Consider the following 21,979-nt stretch of genomic DNA (forward strand, 5'->3'; position numbering starts at 1 on the left):
GACGTAACTTGCTCTTTGGTTCTACAAGCTTCTTCCTTTTCGATCGGCAACGGAACCGCTCCTCCTTCTGCTTCAATCTTAGCATGCCCAGAACTGGAAAAAGAAAAAAAAAGTTATTGGACCCGTGGACCCTTCTGAACCGGCCCGTTTGATACGGGTCGGGTTAGGTCCGGTTCCCAAACTCAAATCCTATACCCGGCCTGGCCCGCCCCGTTACATTTTAAAATGGGTAGGTCCAGTTCTTTCAAATTTGGGCCCGCCCCGTGCCTAGCCCTAATTTATACCACCACCCTCAAATCTATCAAAATCTCTCTCCCATTAAAATCCTAGCAAATCTTTGGAATTCTCACTACCTTTAGAATTGTGTGGACTTTTTTAAAATCTTAATCGACTACCCTTAAATTTGGATATATTCTTTAAAATCATCTTAAATCCTAATTTGATTACAACATGATTTCAAAGTCTTAAAATCCTCTTTCAAAATCATGATTGACTATCCCTAGATTTTAAAATCTATTAAAATCCTACGTAATCCTAATTTGACTACACCCTCCTTAATGGACTTGAGTTTTTCAATCCCCTTGAAAGGACTGGGAATAAAAAATAGGGAAAGAATGATAAATAAGACACTTTCTTAATCTTGGAACAAAAATGGGATTTTTCGAATATGCACATGCCATGCCCAACAATCAGACCGAAATATGATTTTTCTTTACACTTTAAAATGACTTAATTGCCCTCGTATATAAGTGGGTTATTTCCTCCCATTTTCTTATTTTTCTCTCTCTACTCTCTTTCTCCCTCCTATATTCTCTCACTTTCTCCCTCACGCACTCTCTCTTCCGCTCTCATTGTGCACACACCGTGCACAATCGTCCCGACCAACACCGTTTAAAACGAAGCTACCACCAATTTCATCTCGTCCTCACCAGTCAAAAACACCTAGCCTTGTCACGAATCTCATTCATGATCGTTGGGATCGAAACTCAAGTAGGCTGTGAGTTTTCCGACCATTTTCTGACAACGTGACAAACAATCGAGGTTCGAGAGTTTTCCGGACATTTTCCAACAACATGACAAACAATCGAGGCTCGAGACCATCACCATTGGACTCACATCGAGGGTGGGAACAAACCCCAGTCATTAAATGCTGGTGCACACAAGGTGCTTCCTGGAAACAAAGCCCTCTCTCTCTCTCTCTCTCTCTCTCTCTCTCTCTCTCTCTCTCTCTCTCTCTCTCTACAAACATCCTGAACATGAGGGGTCAACACCACCCAAATAAGAAAACTCATTTGTCATTGACCAAAAATAAGAAAACCCATTTGTTATTGACCAAAAAATAAGAAAACTCGTTTGTTGTTTGCTCTCTTCCTTCCAATACTTGCAGATTAGTGGGATTAAAGAAGTGAGCTTTTTCATATTTGGGGAAGGGAAGAATAAACCCAAGAGTTGTATGAAGTAATAGTGAAACAAAATTTAATCAATTTCTCCCTCTTCTATATCATGGGATTCCTTACCTTGTTTGAATGTTGTGATGGTGTTTACTAAAAATTGGCAATTTGTGTTTTGTTAGATGAATTTTTCAGGATATGCTCATTGTATGTATATAACATGCACATGATATGCTTATAGATCTGAGCCGACCCAAAAATCCAGAGCTCACAGCTCTCTCTTCGAAATCAGAAAAATGACGTCATTACTAGTGACGTCACAACCATATACAATATATGCACACCACATGTACATCATATGTATATTACATGCACATGATATACACATAATTAGAGATCGAGCAACGAGCTGCTTTCCGCATTAATAAGAAACTTTAACGGCAACCTATTGGTATAGTGGATACAATTAAAACATAATTGTAGCATATATAAGATTACAATGGCAGTTTGAAAAGTCTTGTTACGTATATCAATCATTGAGAAGTCTTGTTACGTATATCAATCACCGCTTAACCGTGCACGTGGAAAACATGATACTCGTTGTTATTTCATGGACACGCATGACCCTTAACGTCCTCTAAGCTTTTTCTTAATTTTGTTTTTCACCGAGGCCAACTAGGTTGTGGTCATACTCGAAATTCCAGGCACAACATACGTGCACCATAACTAGTGAGCATTCTCGCTTCTCTTATTAAGATGTAACCATGCACACCGGATGCACACCACATGAACCAAAAATTGTTTCATCCCAGTTTTGTAGCACATTAAAACTTGGAATTTATTCCACTAACCCATAGGCCCCAACATGAAACACAAACCCTAATTTAACTTTCAAATATTAATTCATCTTACAAACAACCCATTTATTCCAAAAATCATTGATGAAGGAACACGAAGCTAAACACTCTACCTTGCTATGCTTGCCAAAGCTTCAATCGCCGGAAAAATGGAACTTTCCGGCCAAAACAAAAAATATGGTACAAAACCCAACTCACTCTTCTCACCTTTCTCTCGCATCCTTTTGTTCGAAATTAGAGGTATGAGGTGAACCCAAAACCCAACTAACTCTTCTCACCTCTCTTTGGACTTCCCTCTCTTCGAAATCAAAGCTAAGAGATATGAGCTCAACCTAGAAACCCAGAGCTCACAGAGCTCTCTCGACATTCCCTCTATTCCAAATAAGAAAAGTGATGCAATGGACTGATGATTTTTTATGTGAGTATTTTAGTTTTCGGTTTTGTGCATAGTGTGCATGGCCTGTGCTTGGTCGATTTGTTCTATTTCTGTTCCAAGATTAAGAAAATGTCATATTTCTGGTTATTTTCCTAAAAAATATACGTAAGTACATACAGGAGATGCCATTGTGGTTTTGTTTGTACAATCAACTAACAATACAAATACGATGAAAACGAGCGTATCATCAGTAGCAAAAACTGTAATGAAAGAACAAAATTATTTACCAGAAACAGATACATGGTAAAATCACTGATTGATCGAACCTCTACGGCCAAAATATAGTGCATGAGCAACAAACAACTATGTAATCGAATCCAGCAATGTCTCACTTCCAAAATGATTTGAATTTAAGCACAGCTGGAGAATCTGAACACAAAGGCAGCTCGCCTCTTGTTGATATTACTTTGCACCGTTTTCTTGCTCCACAAAGACAATCTGCCAAGAAGCACATAAATGTAAATGGTTAATTACCCCCTACCATCATATGCCACATTCCCTCAAATTTTCCTTCCCTAAAAGTCACATACTGGTCATTTAACGTTAATTTTTACTATAGACGGAGTGCCTGCCAGACACAACGTCCAAAAAGTGCCGAAAGACATGCATCATAAAAAATCTAACACAACTCGACCAAGGAAATTACTTTAGCAGAGGTCAAGGGTTGTAACAAGTCCTTTCAAAACTCAATAGTCTATGAAAAGCGAAAAGGGTTGTTCGTTAGATAGGCACCAAATACGGATAACAATCTCAACTCACAACAATGACTCCCATCACTGAATAGGATGGTGTTTTCCATAAAGGCGAGAAAGGGAGAAGACTATTGAAGAACAGGAGAAGAAGGGTCCTTGAGGGAAGATGAAGACTTGGTTGAACGATGTGTGAAGGAAGCTCAGCCACAATCAGAAAACCAACAAGGCATTCTGCATTAAGTTAGTTACCAGGGGACGCACAGTCGAGAAAGCAAAGGACAGGTGGTAGCATAATGGCTGGATGCATGACAAAGATGACAAGAACCAGAGGGTACACTACCTAGAACACCAGAAACAACTGAACCAGAACCAGTGATTACAGTGGGTAGAGTCTCATCTGAAGACCTATAGGTAACAACTTGAGCATCCATTCACTAAAAACAACTTCCTTGCAGCAGTGTGAATTATGAGTTGTGGCTTAGGGTTTACTGCACCCATCACACCAATGAGAGACCTTTGTGAGTTTAAAGTGGCTTAGGGTTTACTTGAGTGTTTTAGGGTGAAGAAAATGTGTGCCGATAGGGTTTAGGTATTGGTGAGGTGTATAAAGAAGAGCAAGTGAAAATGTTTTTTCTTTTTCTATAACCTTTGTTATTATTACTCATTTGTTTTATGAACCAATAAATTTGACAGTAACTCAAAGAAAAAGGGAAACAAACTTGACATTCAGAAAAGTTTTGGTGGAGTATGAATAGAAGCGCAAAATATAATTATTGATCCGGATATTGTGCATTCATATTTTAAGTTAGATACTTAAACGAAATTTTGAAGGAATTAAATATTTGCAGTTAACCAAGGTAAGAGCAAATAACAAAAATAATAACAATTATAATATAGTAATAATAGTTTTATTTTACCTTGATGAAAAGGAAGGAATCTCTATGCTGTATTGGAGGGTTGTGTCTGAGTTAGCTCTGAACTCAGCATATGGTGAAGGAGAACATCAATTCTCTGACTCTGAGTTTTGGAGCTGCACAAAACCCAAGATATGAGTTTAGGCTATCTAAACACTTTAAAAATAGGGTACCAACTTGACGCATCCACAAATTTTTAGAAATACTTACCCCAAAGATCGACGTCGATCTTTTGCTCCTCCCTCCTAAATTAATAAAAGAGGACACAACTTAATCATTCGGTAACACTGAATTGTTAGTGGTCAGATGCCTATTTTACATGACACATGATAACTATAATTTTCAGGGATGGCATGAGATAAAATATTTTAATGCTCCGAATACATTAATGAAAAACTCCGTACAAAAACCAAATCATGTAAAAAAACTCCTTTTGCTGGTACTTAATAGAGTGCATCAAAATAAATTAACCAGCTGTCAAATCATCCATTTCATGCATGAACAATATTGGGATACATCAACATTTTAAACAACACAGTGGTGGTATAAATTGGTTTTTATTTGAAAATGTATATTTGATATGTGTGCACAAGGAGTCCCCACAGCAGGAATTAAGGGTAGCCAGAATCATATGAATAATAACACCAACCCCCATAACATTTTCAAAGTACCCTTAATCCTGCTTTTGTATGCTAAAAAAAATTGATTTTCAAATTTCAGAGTTACATGAAAAAAAAGATACCACTCTCTTCCCTGTTAATTTGAATTCCTATAAAAAGTGTGAAATTTTTGCATGAATTTGTGCCGAAGTTGAAATTTTTCTTTTCAACTTCGAGAATAAATTTTCCCAAAAGATACTGACCTCCTCACATTTTTCTGATAACTCAAGATCCATTTCAGCAAAGAACGCCTCCAGGACAAAAGCCATGACCTGAAATTACATGGAAACAAAAACACGAAAACAATAACTTACCAGTTTAAATTCTGTCATTTCTTTAGGCAAACTGAGAGATGTGCATAACAATATACAAAAGACCCATGCTAAGCACAAGGAAGCCAGAGTGTTTGAGAACACTTCATTCAATTGTCCAATTAAAGTTTCGTATAAACGCCAAGATCACATCATTTCCGATGATTGATTTGGCACATAGATGATGTAAGATCTCATATTTCTTTACTAAGAACATTTGCTAATCTTCATAATTAAATAAAAAACATACCACTCCAACAATATTCTATATATAGAAAGTTATTATATAACGAAAATGAATGTAGTGGGAAAAACTAGTACTCTCAGAAACATAATGCTGTTGGATGTGCACCTGTTTAAATCCTTTAGTTATAATCTAGAAAAGAAACAAAGTTATAATCTAGAAAAGAAACAAACTGAAAAAGAACTTGAAATTTCCTTTTGCTTGCTGATTGGGTTTATGTTATATAGGACTTTATCCATCGTTTGAGTTTATCCCAAACCATTTTCTTTTATGGCAGCCTTATATGAGCTTCAATTTACAGTCCTCTACTTTGCCAAGTGCTAGGGTATTAGCTGGTCTAAAAGCCCTGCTCAGTTAAATTTTGGGTTGACTCAGGTGATAGCAACCTGTTCCCCTAATCATTGTAGAAAATAACTGACTATGATGGTTGTGCTCTTCAAATAAGAAATGCAACTGGAGCAGTTTCTATAGTTGCAATTTTCTAATGTAAGATGTTAAAAAGTTATTCACAAGAGGGTTAGTGCACAATGCGAAACTTGAGGCCTACATTCATATTGATTTATGTATGATTGCATGTATACCTGCATCCATAATTCCATATGCATATAAGGAGATATTTGCATGTGTGCATGTAATACAGTATTGTGCGTCTACAATACATGAAACAGAAAACAGATGAAACATTTTAGTGGCATTTTTGGTAACTCACCAAGTTCAATAGCAGTACGACAGTTACAAGATAAAAGCTGACAAAATATGCAACGCTCCACCAAGTTCCTGTTATTTCCTGATAACCCTGAAATGGTAAAACATATGATTTGGGTCATAATAGCAAGTATTTCATCTATACTTTGGTAAAAAGATAATAAAAACTGATTTAATATTTAAGACGCTCCTTAAACCATATGGTCAACAAATGAGCTCCATCAACAATATCTACTTTGAAAAGTGGTTAGTATTGCTTAAAAGTGCTCCAATTGATACCTTACAGAGCAGGAATGTACAATAACAAATGTATGCAAGAATTATGCAAAAGTCAAAAACCTCAGAAAGCAAAAAGCAAAAAAAAAAAAAAAAAAAAAAAAAAAAAAAAAAAAAACCAGTGAAATATAAATGGATGAATGAGCACTACAAATTATATAGAAAAGCATCCTCAAAAGATATGCAAACAAGGGATTATTTGCATCATCAGCAACAAGAGATTATTTGCTCTTGATCTGTCACCAACAGATTTAAAGTATTAAGTCAAGGTTTTTAACAGAACCAGTCCAATCCACTATGGGTTATATAGAAAAGACTATTTGGATTTGGTTCACATGTATTATTTGTCTATGACAAATTCCCGAGATTTTCCATCTCTGTATTCAGGTCGGTCCTAAGTACCAAGTTATTAAGGGGCCCTTCCCCTTGCCCTAACCAGAGTGTGGGGAGAAGGGTTGTGCGTGTGTAAGGGGGGATATATATGCAATATTACTAATAGAAAGGAGAAAGCTGGGACATTTACATACCTCCATCCACAAATGCCAGTTTCCCATGACTAGCAAATTGAAAAGTGTTACCATCCCATTGGGGTAGTCATTGAAGTTGAAAAGTAAATAGCTGATTTTGTCAAGAAAGCCAATAAATTTAACACGGAATTTTCCCGACAGTTAACAGTAAATTATGCCAGCTTTTATCAATATTCTACTTAAGGGAATGAAGCTAAAGAAGATAAGAGCCATCCTGTTCAATATTCTACTAAATATCGCAGGTTTAGTGTCAATAGTTCCATCAAAGACAAAGGATACTCATTCTCATAAAGCTCAGATCCTCCCAGCAAGGCATTTCCATCATTAACAATTCCACCAAATACCTACAAATTAAGAGGGAAAGAAGTCCTTAGAGACAGATATAACATTAGCATAATGGTTGAAAGTTTGATATAGTTTCAGATATGTAAGCATATCACAATGGGCTCGGATTTCTGATGCATTCATTAACCACTGTCTGCCTCAGAAAGGTGTCCCTCAAATAAGCATGGGGTCAAGTGATACTTTAGTGATGGTTTAGGGGGAATTTTGATAATTAAACCTGTGCGCGTGTGTACTAGTAATCAAACAATAACATAAGAAATGGACGAACACAATGTTCCTTTTAAAAGAAAAAAAAGGCTAATGATGACAATCAAATGGTCAAATGATTTTTTATTCAGGTGAAGTTTTTAACGGTTGATTCTTGATTTTTTTTTATTTCAATGAAGGTTTTCAAGGATGATTCTTGATGGGGATCTAAATACTAGACTGCATGGATTATTGAACCTCATTGCAAGGTGCCCCGAACCATGAAACGCTCCAGAGGAATCCCTAAGGGGTCCTATATATTTGTGTGTGTGTGTGTGTACAATAAAGTCATTAACACTTCTCCTAAGACCCACCATAGGACATAAATGCTAATGAAGAGCAAGATATTATCATGTGGCTTACCTTTTAAGCCAGTTACTTGGCCTTATTTTGGTCCCATTGGCAGAGTCAGGTTTTTATTTGCTAATCAAGACTCTTTGTTTTTGTCCTCTAAGGATTCCAATTCCTTAACTCTATGCTAGGATGAGGAACCTTAGACTACAAGTGAACTACTCAAACACTACAAAGCTAGTACTGAAACACTAGAATTGCACTACAACAATATTAAACAAAGAACGTTCAATATGACACCTTGAAAGGTGTCTGTTGAAAGTTCTCTCAAAAGAAATGCATCTAGTCATTTTCAAGCCCCTCCATCTAATTTTTTAGTGCATACCTAACAAATTAATCCTCAAGAGTATTACATAATAAGCACATAGGTTTCTCTTCTTTTTTTTCCAGAGTCCGTTCTTTGCTCTTTTGGGTTTGGATTTTTGTACTCTCCCTTTGATTTTAGTTGAATTTGCTAGCTGTTTCTGCCTGTGGACGTAGGCCTACAAGCCGAAGCACGTTAATCCTTTTGTGCTTTTTGTGGGATCCTAGTTTTACATATTTTGCCCTAAATTTTGTTCTCTTTGTTTTGGACAATTCCACACAAGACAAGACACCATGAGGGCCTATTTGGAATTGCGCCCATATGAAGCATATTTGTTCGTTGTACACATATTATACAAGTAAAAACAAAAAATTACTTATACAGTTATACTTTTTAGTTTTTGTACAACTAAATAAACAATGGTCTAACTGGAAATCTGGAGTGCCTTAGATTAATGTTGTGGTAGTCAGTGAGTTTATTCATTGAGTTTTGGTGCCTTAGATTAAGTTCTGTTTTTGTTCACCTTTTTCTTTTAATGAAGGTATTTTTCATAAAAATAAATAAAAATTTAAAAAAAAAAAAGTTTCAAACTCAAGTTTAGAGTATTACCTGTACACCGAGTGTACAATAGATACACATGACACAAAATATGGTTCCAAGGTACGGCATCAAACTCGGTATGAGAGTTAAAAAGGTAGCAACAAATGCCCGGTAGCGCTGGACATACATCAGGAGCCTAATCAATCTTAACATTCTTGCAATTATAAGGTAGCGAATCCTGTTGACAAGAAAACGAGAAATTCAATTATCATATATTTTTACAAAGTGTTTACATAAGATGATTGGATATCTTTCGAACCAAATATGAATCTCAAATGCTCATAAACTACAAATACATCTTGCATTAATGCCTTGCTTTTCATGGAGAAGAAACCAAGTATATCAAAAGCAAAACCAATGTAGAATGTACAATAATGTTGATGACAAATGTATACTTGGAGAGGTCTAAAGTAGAAGATATTCATTGAAAAACATTAGGACCAGTCCACAGTAGAAATATAAGAAAGCTAACAGCACAGAGTATAAGAATTCATCCCTTACCATTCTCCATTTGAAAGAAAAGTTTGTCCTTCAGGAGCCACATAAGTTATAGTTTCCCCAATAACTGCAGAAGTATCATTCGCTACTCAAATACTGTATCTGATAATGCTAAGAAAGATACATATCAAATCCAAATTCAATTCCAACTAGAAATAGCACAACATAGACTAAAGTGAATCGCATTAATGCATAAGTGATCTATTACAGTCAATAAACTAATCAATCCTAGAATTAAGTAAATTGCACTAATCATAACAGCAGTGAGGTATATGCAAAATAATTGCAAGGAAACAGAGTCAAACTGTATATTGACCATTACTTAGAAGAGCTTTATATGATTAGAATTATTTTAAAGAACAATATCATTAGAAAACATAATAATGAACATTTTCTTCAAAAACATATTTGATGATAGGAACAGAAGTTTAATATCAGATCAGAAGATTGTGAACTTAGACTGACCAGTCCTTTATTCCCAAATATAAAACGGAGGATATGAAGATTCAGGTAGTAGTTTAAATTATCAAGTTACACAAAAGCAAGTTGATGAAACCATTGCAAGTGAATGTGTGTATATCTGTACAGAGATTGTGGTGTCAGAGAAGGCCTGCTTGGCAAGCTATATGCCCATGGACATGCAGTTGTAACAAGTGAGACACTTGACTGTGCTTCTCATGATCGTCTGCTTCCAAGAGCCTCATTGGGTCAAATATTGAGTAACAATAACCTTCTTTTCTTCCATTTTTTTAATATTTGTTTTTACTGAAATGGTTAAAAAACTTCAGCAACGGCCACATACATGAATTACCAGGAGGGCACACGTGCAAAGGACTATTGTGGTTCACAATTGAGTAACTTCATCCACCATTGAAGTTTTGAATTAAGTGGACAGAAAAAAAAAAATACGAATGTTTCATGAGTTAAAGAAAAAAATGAAGTACAATACAGAAGAAACAGGGATGTGACTGTCTGTACTGGTTACCTATTATCCATGTCACCAGAAAATCAAAGCGATTTTGACCATCCCTCCAATAGTTCTCAAATCCAAAAGAATAGACTTTCAGAGCCATTTCCAGTACATATACCCACCCTGTGAGGCACAAAGCAAACCATTTGAACAAGTTAAAGCTAAGGCCCTCATAAATAGCTCTCAATAACTGACTTCACCCATTGGCTGAGAGAACCAAAAGAAAATGCACCTGATCATCAACAATGACAAGATAATTTACACATTCTGTAGATTAGCAACCAGAAACTGGAAATTGAAGTACTTTATTGGTTGAAAATATGAATTTGCTTAACTTTAGATGTAAGTGACCTCCAGCCACAAGTTCTAGAACATCCTAGAATTTAGCTGGCTATAAACATCTTCCAAACCAAAAGTAGATTTTGTGTGGCAGACATACAGATCATTATTCAACTACCATTCCAATAAAGACAGTACAAGAAGAGAATGTTGTAGCAAGCCCTTACCAAAAACAAACTCTGCCACTTGCCACAACGCTTGAGCAGTACTGTTTTCTATATCAAGCTGAACGCACCAAATTCAAATTAGCATGCATCATAATAATCGACTTAAAAGTAATCAGATAACATTCCTATTGAAACCCTTGTAGATAATGAAGCATGGTGCAGATCACACACAAACGTAAATGAGATAGTTTCTGAATTATCAACACATAAGGAACAAATGCAGGCATGTCATTTGGGTTCTCTCAATATCCTTTTCAATACCAGAGAGCAACTACACAAGCATCAATGTTTCTCTCGAGCTTAACACCAGAAACTGTTCATTATCTTTTCATGTATGTCAGTCAGCGCAAAGTTGCTGTAAATAAAAAATAGTCAAGTCCTTCTTACATAGTGTATAGAATATTGATGATACTCCAATCATTATCAGAACCGATAATCTAAAGGGAAATCTGACAAAGACATGGTATACTACAACATTATTTAAAAGGAAAAACTGAAAACCAAATAACAAAAAATAAAATTGAAGGAACAAATAAAAAAGTTGAACATTAAAAAAAGGTTCTCCAGCCACAATTAGGTTGGGGGAGATAGGGGTTCCAACATCCCCTGAGATGGGGCATCCAAATGCCGACCAATAGTATTGCCCAAAGCACAAATCATTAATGAGCTTCTTCCTTCTTATATACACAAGTACATAGCGGATGTGGGACTCAACATATGAGCGCAAGATACACATAAACATCGGCCATCAGAAAGCCCGTTGAGATGGAGGCCTTGAGCCCGTTGAGATGGGGCCTTGAACCCCTAAAGAAAAGTGGCTCTCAAGGTGTGGCCAGTTTTTATATGACAGAATAACACGACTCCAACACAAGTAGTTATCAGATTAGTAATGAGTATTACCGTGTTCCATTAAACCAGTTCAAGACTTTAATAAACAGTCTATGTATTGGGTTAACCACCTAACTTGAATACAAGACGAATTGGCACGCTTAGTAATCATGTAACATTGACATGAACGTGAGATAATCGTATCCTGTTGACACGAATATAACCTATAGTCTATTATAACTGGACAATTTAAATTTATTATAGTACTCATGTATACTATGATTTCTGTAGAACATTAATGCAAGTTATGTTGGATTTCAAGCCATACCGTTGTTTCAACAATAACAGCAGCCAGATTAACTATGAGCATGAAGGATATTATGTATCCAAATTTGGGACTCCGAACAAAGGCCTTCAACTTTTCAGAGAACAATGAATGGTAGATTGAAGGGAACTTTTCAAGCAAAGAGGGCTGCACCAAAAATTTAAACCATCAAAAGTGCAGTATAAGAGCACTTCACCATCATATATTAGATAATAACAAGCAAATTTCTTGTGCTTTGGATTCGAAGAAATTCAACTTACAGAATCCTCCTTCTGGAATCTTAGGGCAATGGCATTGCAAAGATCAAAGAACTCTTCTAAGTTTATCTACCAGTGAAACAAATAAATGTCCACCAAATAAATCAGGGAGATGTAGAGTCCACAAATGATAATAACCACATGAAACTTAGCAAATAATGGAGTTGCAAGACATACAAGATGCCAACATAAGCTTGTATCAAAGAACGGCAGTACAATGAAAAATAATAATAACAAATCAGAAAGAGGCCATCAAAGCTATTTTAAACCCACTCATATCAAAAACTCAAATTTATCCTGCAGAAAAGATACTAAAAAAATAGTCTAATTAAAGGCTTACAAGCAATTCAATCTACCTTGAAGTCTCCACTGTCATCCAGCTCTTCAAATATCAGCTCAAATTCTTCTCTTGTTATGTTTGGCAAAGTCCTAAAAAAATTTAAACAAAGGCATAGTTCAACATCACAAAATATTAAAAAAAAAAAAAAAAAAAACACACACACACACACACACACAATACGATTCACTCATGGAAACATTTGCATTAGAATGAAACACTGACAGTGTAATAAGAAACTAGTCGGTATCTGAAGCAAACACAAAAGAGGCACAGGACCAAACTATTGCGACTGTTTAAAAATTGTTGTGTAACGGACCTGGGTGAGCCCACAACTAAAACTGATCCGACACAGATTTTGTAGAGCAGCTCAAAATATGGCGAGCAGATAATTTAAAGTAATTAAAAAAGTGCAAATGCATGTTAAAACTCAATGACAGATCCCCAGGTTAGAAATAACCTTCAAGCCTTGTTTGGTGTCTAGGATTGGCTTGAATCGGATAGCTCCCTAGATTCAATGAATGTTGAATGAATAAATGGATGTTAACTTGCATATGTTGTCGAAGTTGAAGATAGAAGATGGACTGTCATTAAGAAAACTTGTCCCTTCAAATCCCCACAGAAATGGTAGGACTGGGTGGGCTAATTTTTCTTCATGACAAATGCATATTCTACTTTTTACTTGGACAAACTATGCCAGTTGACATCATTTCTTCGTTCAACTTCATGGAATCTAGGAGTTATCCAATTGAAGCCAATTCTAGACACTAAATGAGGGATCAAAGTAATATTTTCACTCAACTACTTCTCAATGTACCTGTTCTACTTAAAGCATCCGCTTTCACATTCGACCAAAATGACCTCAAGATTATACATGGAACATTGACAGTATATAGATGAGATTGGACAGCAAATACCTGTAATTATTTAGTTCCTCAAATAGTTGAATACACTGATCCTTATTGAGATATCCTACATTCTGTCAAGGACAAATTGATGGAAGACTTAGACCACTTATCACATGGAAAACATAAAAATAGAAGTTATGTCAAACTCAAACATAACAACAACCACACTCAAACACAGAAAAAACTTCCATGTAAGTGTACTGTAATTGTGATGATTATATTTTACCTTCAATTCAAAGTAAAAGACTAAAAGTCAACTAAGTTGTCATAAATGAAATAAACACTGTTTTCTGAGGGGGCGAAAAAGAGAGAGACAAAACTGATAACAAAGATGGCACTTAACAGAGTTAAAGGGAAGATAACCCAGAGAATAAGGATCATCACCAATTATTAAGCTTTCATTAGCATTCACAAATAGGGATCATCTTTTCAATCCCATTCATAGTCCCATATTATCGGGAATCATTTATCATTCTGGCTGGTGACTAATTTCAAAAACCCACAAGCAGGAGCCCTACAAGTACACAGGAGAAACACCTAAAGCAGAAGTACAACCTAAAGCTCAACAGATCTAAAACTCATGTTGTTGTGGGGGGTGGGGTTAGAAATAAGAGAAAAGAAAAAAGAATCATCAACTCAAAGAAAATCAAAAGAACAATTTCTGGAATGTTGAAAGATCAACAGCTGAGCGGTCACTAAGTAATAGTATACAGATGAGAAAGAGAAGAATAAATGTGCAAACTTACTCCTATCTCTTATTTTTCTGTAAGATCTAATCAATGAGGGGAAACAATTACTTACATCCTTGTCTAATAAATTGAAGGCTTTCTTTAGTATAGCTTTCCTCGTCTGGTCCATCCCAGAAACTTGTTTCACAAGCTACAAAAAAATTACAAATAAGCACGTACATTCATATTCTTCTTGAAAATTACAAAAAATAATCACATCAAAACTGTTAAGTGTAGTAAACTCAAGCAGCGGCTAAACGAGTGGATACTAGATATAACTAAATACAAAAGTCATCCCATGTGATCGTTAAGAGCAGACAGTAAATACATGAAATACACCTGATTTTTGAAGCTATCGTACACAACAGCAAGAATCAAGTTCGTGACAAAGTAAACTCCCAACAGCACATAGATAACGAAAAACAAGGAAAACCAACGTGAAGCCCTGAATAAGAAGAAAATAGAATTTCATTAAATAATAGAACCAATGATCACATGTGAAGAATAAAAGCTCAAATCCTGTAATATGAAACTTTAAAAAGCTAGCATTGTTCTAATGCCAACTTTAAGAGGACGAACAATGTTCGCAAGCTAAAACAAAAGGAAAGCAAAATTCAAATGTTAAACTTGTAGAAATCCTAATATGAAAATTCCATGCCAAAAACAATAAAACTACATTTCTTCAGCTGATTTATGGTGCATTCCTTTCTTGACATGCTTTTTATAATTTCTCATTTTAATTTTTGCTCCTTTGTTATTCTGCTCATTGGTTCCCTGCATAAGGATTCTTTGAATATTTCTTGCCAGTATATTTTTCTCTATCCCCAAAGAGTGACATACCAGTCAAATAAAGTCAAATTAAAATCCCTACTGGAATCCCCAAATTATGGGGAAAATGTGAAAAGTCCGTAAAAAAATTCAGTTCGACAGTAGAAAAAAAAGGAACCAGACTTTACTAGATGAAATTAAAAACCGAAAGGAAAAAAAAAAACAAAAAAAAGAGCGCTCTAATTCATTTTCATGGTCAAACTTACTTGTAGGCAGGTATCCAGACATCTGGATTGTTTGATGTGGTGAATAAAATAAACATCTGATACAATGTGATACCATACGAAGTAAATACTATTTTCCCCTGCTGGGTATCTTCAAACATGACATAGGCCAACCAACTGGCAAACATAAGAAATAAGAGCCCTAGAGCCTGCAATGGAAAAACAAAAACAAAATTAACAATGAAAACAGGAAAAGTTTAAATGTTTTTATTCAATGAAACTGAACAAAGTGGAAGTGTGCCATCACAGAAGCCTTACCAACGGACTTTTTCTTTTTTGATAAAAGAACAGAAGAATTGAATTTTAAACCAAAAAAAAAAAAAAAGCTGAACAAAAATATAACGTTAACCAACAAAAACTAGAATATATGAACAAAATCTTTCAGCAAGTAAAAAACCAGAAGCAGCAAACAAAACATTTGAAGCAACAGTTTCCACAAAATACACTAACTCCAACACTCCTCCCCCATCAAGAAAGATTTCACAATGGGAACGGCCTTTAAAATGTTTGGACAAAGAATGCCACAAAGAAACAAAAAATATAAATTCTATCCCGATTTGACCTCCAAACCATCCTCCTTGTCTTAAAAGATATTCTTGTCCCATGCCATTCCTAAACCCTTAACCCCTTCAGGCCTTCACCCATGAAAACCCCTGACAAACACAGCAGTTTCTAGATAAAACTCAGACCAAACAGAACACCTGCGGCAATCGGAGACAAATCTGACTAATGAACATGTAGTGCAGAAAAATATGGTCTGCATTCTCCTCATCCAGTTTACACCACACACCAATGTGGAGATAAACACGCAAAGGATCTTCTCTAGAACATGTCACAGGTATTTAGAGCTTTCCAAATCAACCAGCCAAGAGAATTTGCACCTAATTTGCACATAATCTGGCACACCGGCCATCCAGATTATCTTAATTCGGTCAGAGGCGGGTCCAGTTGTTCTGTAACCAATTGAAAGGAGAAGCTGACTGGACTATGGTCCTTGGTCAACTAGACACAAGCCCAAGGAGACATTACTTATAAGAAAGGACAAGTCTGCAATTATTTTGAGCTCCCTAGCTTTGAGGTTTATAGGAATTTGTAAGTTCCATGAAATAACTACAAGTGCAGAGAACTGCCACTGAAGGGATAGAAGCATTCAATTCAAAGAAGATCGATACAAGGTAGGAAATAATTGTTGGAAAGAGGACTTAACCAACCAAATACCTTCCCCAAATCTGACTCTCTTCCCATAATCAACCACAATAAGATTCAAAAGAGGAACCAACCAAATACCTTCCCCAAATCTGACTCTCTTCCCATAATCAACCACAATAAGATTCAAAAGAGGGAAGAATAAAATAAATAAAGCTGATAAGACAATCATAAACTAACAAAAGAAATAAGAGTGCAAAAATAGATAGTTAACAAACCACGATGTTTATGTACGTGCCAAGCATTCCAGCCACGATGAGCATGCACGACCGCAATTCCCTTAAATGGAACCAAGCAAGCTTAGTTATTACAGGGAAAAGAACAACACAATACATGCATAAAAAAATAATTAACATAATGAGTTTTGCTTCAACAAACTATTACCCATATGGCATCATCAATGATTTAAAAGAACCAATTGTCACTATGTAGGAATTTATGCCTGTAAACCTTAATTAAAAAAGTAGAAAATTTGTCTCCAGTTCTATATTATACGGAAGGGTAAAAATTGAAGGAAATGGACGTAGTTTCCCATGTGAACAGAATCAGAAGATGCATATGACACTGTACAAGCAGCACTCCTCAGCATCTGTGTTTTGACTTTTTGTGAGCAGGACAAGAGTCCATATGAGGATCACATATGAAATATTTAAGAAAAATGACATAATTAAATACATAAATAAATGTCATTTGCATCTTATGTGGCCCTTAAAATCTTTAGATATGCAAATTCATGTGCATAAAAAAAAGGAAAAATGTTAGCAATACCACAGGAACTTTAACCCTGTGACACTTGACCACCTGAACTAAACTTTTATGACAAAATACCGCCTACCGTCAAAACTGATAGGATTTCCATTTAAAAACAAAAAGTCACGTGCGAGTCACATCACCACCATTTTGTGACGGATTGCCACTTGAATTAATTTTTTCTGCAATATTGCATCCTGATTTTTTTGTTCTGGCCATATTATCACCCGGAACCTTACAAATTATCCCCCAACTGTATTCAAGCAATCATTTTATAATTTATTTTATTTTAGTTTTGTTCAAAATAATATCAGGCATTTGGAATAGCATCTTATGGGCCTCAAAAAATAATTTTGAAAGGCCATACAATGTCAAACCCCCGAGATATTTTTTTTGTCAAAACTAAGAAAATACGTAAAATGGGTTTTTAAACCTTTTTTTTTTTTTTCCCCAAAAGCTTGAATAAGATTGAAAGGGTAATTTGGAAGCAAAAGAATCGTTTCACGTGTCAATATGGCACATATAAGAAGTTCAGGTGGAAAACCTTCATAAAAAAGTTCAGGTGGCAGTTTGTCACATGATTCACATGTGATAATTTTTAAACAGAGTGCCTAATGGTCTTCACGATAGGTGTATCTTGTAACAAAAGTTTAGTTAGATGGTAAATGTCGCAAAAGAAAGTCCCAGTGGTCAAGTGCCACGTGAATTGGGTTTTACACACAATACCTGAAATTCAAGATGAAAAAGATAACTCTGATGTATGGTGCAATCCTGAAAGGAAGGGAATCAAAGGCCACTGAAGACAAATAGAGAGCATAAACCAGCATATCAGCAACCAAAATCAGTAGGCAAGTGACCTGAAAAAAAAAATACAAAATTGAAAAAAAAAAAAATAATTCCTAGAAAGAAGACAACAAGAGCATTTGGCATTCATGGTCGGTGGACAAATCAAATATTAATTTCAACCTTGATTTTATTCATTTTTAAATCAAAAAATGCTTTTTTTTTTTTCTAAGCTGTTTATAATGCTCAAGATATCAATAGTTATGTAAGTCCAAAAGCACAGAACACATATTATAATCTACACATGTAGAAAGGATTTAGCAGTTCACATTGTTGTATAGCACCAGAAAAAAAAAAAATATATATATATATATACCAGAAAGGAACTAAAGCCCCAAATCAACTACTCAAAGGATTTTTGGGTGGAAGGTCATTTGCTAGTTTCTTTTAGTTCGAAGATAACTGATTTCTATCTATACAAAATCCAGAACCCTAGACTATATTTTTATTCCTTATAGACAGAATTTGAATATTAAATATGAAAGGCATGTCGAAGATATTGTACGTGATAAAAATGAAAATACTCTTCTGATTTTTAAGTAAATTTCTGTATGGATTACATTGGATTCCCTATGAAGCATCAAGCAGCCATCAGGAGAAGCAATAAAATTTCACAAGACTGCCTAAGGCCAGTGATGCTGAGACAATACACAAGAAACAATGATGCTGAAATTGTTGATGCTAATACAATAAGGACTGCATAACAGTTACATCTACAAGGTTGAAGGTAGCACCAACCGTAGCCAGATTTGATCACCCCCTCCCCCAAGAAACAAAAAAGAAATCATGCAGATTATTTGGATTTCTGCAACAACAAATCCACTGCACTTTGATTCACATAAGGAGTGCTAGAAGACCAAGATGAATATGATTTATTGATATTACGGAGGGCGGGCAATGGAAGGAACCTTTCGTATTACAGTCAATAATAAGGCCAAAACCAAGCACCTACCTTAAATAGGGTAAGAGGATTTTTCCAATAGAGATGGAACCCTTCATACGAAATTGGAAAGAAAATGTGCACTATGAGTACAACGAGTGTTATGCCCTGCACAGAAAAGGGTAAAATTTAAAATTCCAAACATTAAAATGGAAAGTAGATGTCTAATGCATTAACAACAGAAATTAGGCCAAAAAAATGAAACCTCAAAAATGCATCTTATAAGCTCAAGTGAACCCCACGAATGTTCTAACAACGTCTTTCTAGTAAACAACAAAAACACAATACCGCTATGCGTGTGTGCATGCATCTCTATCAGATACAATTTAATTACACTAAGCGTGGGTAATGTGTCTAATTTACACACTACCCACACACTGATTAATTTACTGAAAACCTTATTTACAAAAGCAGAAGTGTGTGTATGTGTGCATAGGCACAGCATTGTGTGAGTGGTGGGCAAGTTTTTGCAAACTAACGGACACAATGACATAAAATTTTGCAGAACTCCGCCGGCCACATATAAATTGCTCATCTCAGAAGTTAGTGGAGTACTACAATGGTAACCTAGAAGCAACTAATTGAAATCGTTAAAACAAGTATCGAAACGGCATCGAACATATATGATGAACTTGATCAGAATGTTGAGTGTGAAACAGAAATGAGACTAAAAAAACAAAAAAAAAAATACCTCAAAAAGAAGAGACTCCAGAGTATTCAAGTATGGCAATTGGCCAAGATAGAAGTAGTCTCTGTCACTACATGTATAGACAGCGCCAGTATACCTAGCGCACCACAGAGGTTTCTGCACACAATTCACCAAACACCAAGCACCATATCATAAAATTGGGCCCAAAAAAACCCAAAATTAAAATTTTGAAAAAATTTCAGAGACGAACCTCGAGGAAATTGAGCAGGATGAGGGCGAAATAGAGGAGAGCCCAAAGGAAGCTGAATCGAACGAAAAGGAAGTAGTACTTTGCGGCACTGTGAAAGCTTGATTGATCCAGTATCTGCTCGGGTAAGCCAACGCCATCTTCCGCCTGCAGATCATTGCAATTTCAAACAACATGCATAACTGCTGTTATAGAGTAACAGCAAGATGAACGATGAGGATTTAGGGAAATGCGAGAGAAAGACCAAATCGACAAGTGCGGCAGCTTTCTGGTAATGAGAGCCGAAGGTGATGGCATCGGAGCGGCGTTTGAAGGCGGGCGGTGGATCGCCGCGTCGCGGGACGCCGCTGCCTTCACCGTTGAGCAGAGGCTTGTTCATGTTCTCCGGAGATGAGACGAGACGCGGTGACTGTTAACACGGCAGTTGCCACTGGTGGTGGCTAAGAATATGAATGGCGGTTTGTTTTAGTTGCTTTTTGAGGAGGAAATGCATTAATAAAGCATTCATTACGTGTAACGTAGTGGATGGACTTGTGGAGTGAATGCTTGATGGGAAATTTCGCAGGTCCGACGTAACCTTTTTTTAGCAGGAGAACGCGGCGAAGCATAAATTGACAGGGAGGCACGTGGTGGTCGTCTAGGTGGTGCCGTCATGTCTGGTGGGTACGCGTTTCAGCGGTTGGGTTGAAAACGGGTGTCGAAGGGACATTTGGATAAGGATATAATGGCAATATAAAAATAATACTTTTTATTAATGGTCTACAAAGAAGTTAGCGGACTAAAAGGGAATTTTTGGGTCTAAATAACAGTAATATTCTCTTCCTTTCTAGTTTTTTTTTTTTTTTTTTTTTTTTATTTAAACGGTTACAATTAAGTTATATTTTTATGTTAATATTTTAATAGTAAAAAATAAAAATAATTTGTAAAAAATAAAAAAAGAGAGAAGAAAATGAGAACAGAATGAGAGCAAATCCCACTTCTTAAATAAAACTGAATGCTTGATCGTTACTGCAAGCACATCAATGATTTGGGTGTCGAAGTATTTATTAATTTATTAATTTGTTTTTAGTACGTCGGCAAGGCAGGATTATATTGATTGGTCCAGAACTCGAGGACAAACCACTCGATGTCGGCAAGGCAATGGCCCATAGTATTTTTGCTTTTTAATTTTTTGTTTCTAGAACAAAAATAAGTTGTGATTTGCGTAACTCAATACCGAATTTGTCATCTCTGAAAATAAAGCAAATTGCCGGTTTGTTCTCGAATTATTACTTAATTTTTGATTTCTTCTTTGAATTTTTTAATTAGAAAATTAAGAATTTAAACTAATTATTTTTTGTCGATTTCCCTTTATTGTTAGTTTTTCATATATTTAATCTAAATTAACGTTAACTCTTATCACATGCACACCCACATAATTCTCCTTTGAGGACCAAAACATCACTTTGCTAGCCCTTCAAACACATATTTGCATAGGTTTACATTTTAAAAATTTAAGATTTTCAATTATTTTAAAAATTGAATCGACCGAACTACCCTTACATGTTGTGCACATGCTTCCATTTAACATAAATTTGGATAGAATGAATGAAAAATTAATTGTATGGGCAAATCAACCAAAAAAGCAAGGAACACTGGCAACTCCTTCTAAGTTCAAAGAGAAATTGACAAATACCTCTATAATATTAAGGGTAATTTACTATTCGGCTTTTTAGCCAAAATGGTCCTTAAGATTTGTATAACTTCTCACTTGGACCTTAAGATTTGAAATCAACATAATTGGTCCCTGAGATTGTCCATCATCAATCATTTTGTTCCTTTCATGAAAAATCTCCATTAAATAAGATCAAATGACAAAAATACCCTCAATTTTTTGTCAAATCATTTTAGCCTATTGTTTGTTAAATTGAAGGTATTTTTGTCATTTTGATTCTTATTTAACATAATTTTTCGCAGAATGACCAAAATGATTGATGATGGACAATCTCAATGACAACTTTTATTAATTTCAAATATTATAAACCAAAATAAGGAGTTAAGCAAATCTCAAATATCATTTTAACTAAAAAGCCTTTAC

The 21,979-nt window shown here is 35.6% G+C and overlaps 1 protein-coding gene across 2 annotated transcripts; it reads right to left on the reverse strand.

Moving 5' to 3' along the window:
• Nucleotides 1-2,745: 2,745 nt before the first annotated feature.
• LOC137739822 (two pore calcium channel protein 1) lies at nucleotides 2,746-20,677 on the reverse strand. 2 transcript variants are annotated; one of them, XM_068479539.2, is made up of 24 exons: nucleotides 20,147-20,677; nucleotides 19,906-20,049; nucleotides 19,698-19,811; nucleotides 19,019-19,114; nucleotides 17,950-18,080; nucleotides 16,692-16,752; nucleotides 15,250-15,416; nucleotides 14,555-14,660; nucleotides 14,289-14,366; nucleotides 13,497-13,558; nucleotides 12,599-12,671; nucleotides 12,246-12,311; nucleotides 11,989-12,132; nucleotides 10,833-10,890; nucleotides 10,342-10,449; nucleotides 9,360-9,423; nucleotides 8,868-9,036; nucleotides 7,292-7,356; nucleotides 7,013-7,103; nucleotides 6,214-6,300; nucleotides 5,153-5,221; nucleotides 4,501-4,535; nucleotides 4,294-4,406; nucleotides 2,746-3,122 (listed from the first exon to the last, which is right to left on the reverse strand). In XM_068479539.2, exons 1-23 carry the CDS (start codon nucleotides 20,279-20,281, stop codon nucleotides 4,316-4,318), a joined length of 2,214 nt encoding a protein of 737 aa, XP_068335640.1. In that variant the 5' UTR covers nucleotides 20,282-20,677; the 3' UTR covers nucleotides 2,746-3,122; nucleotides 4,294-4,315. The 2 variants fall into 2 exon arrangements, with proteins under 2 accessions (XP_068335640.1, XP_088556422.1); XM_088700296.1 differs by lacking the exons at nucleotides 11,989-12,132; nucleotides 12,246-12,311 and having other exon boundaries at nucleotides 20,147-20,609.
• Between the last annotated feature and the right edge of the window lie 1,302 nt (nucleotides 20,678-21,979).

Source organism: Pyrus communis, chromosome 9 (genome assembly GCF_041283825.1).
Source record: "Pyrus communis isolate YQ-2024b chromosome 9, ASM4128382v1, whole genome shotgun sequence".
In the NCBI taxonomy this organism is placed as follows: Eukaryota; Viridiplantae; Streptophyta; class Magnoliopsida; order Rosales; family Rosaceae; genus Pyrus; species Pyrus communis.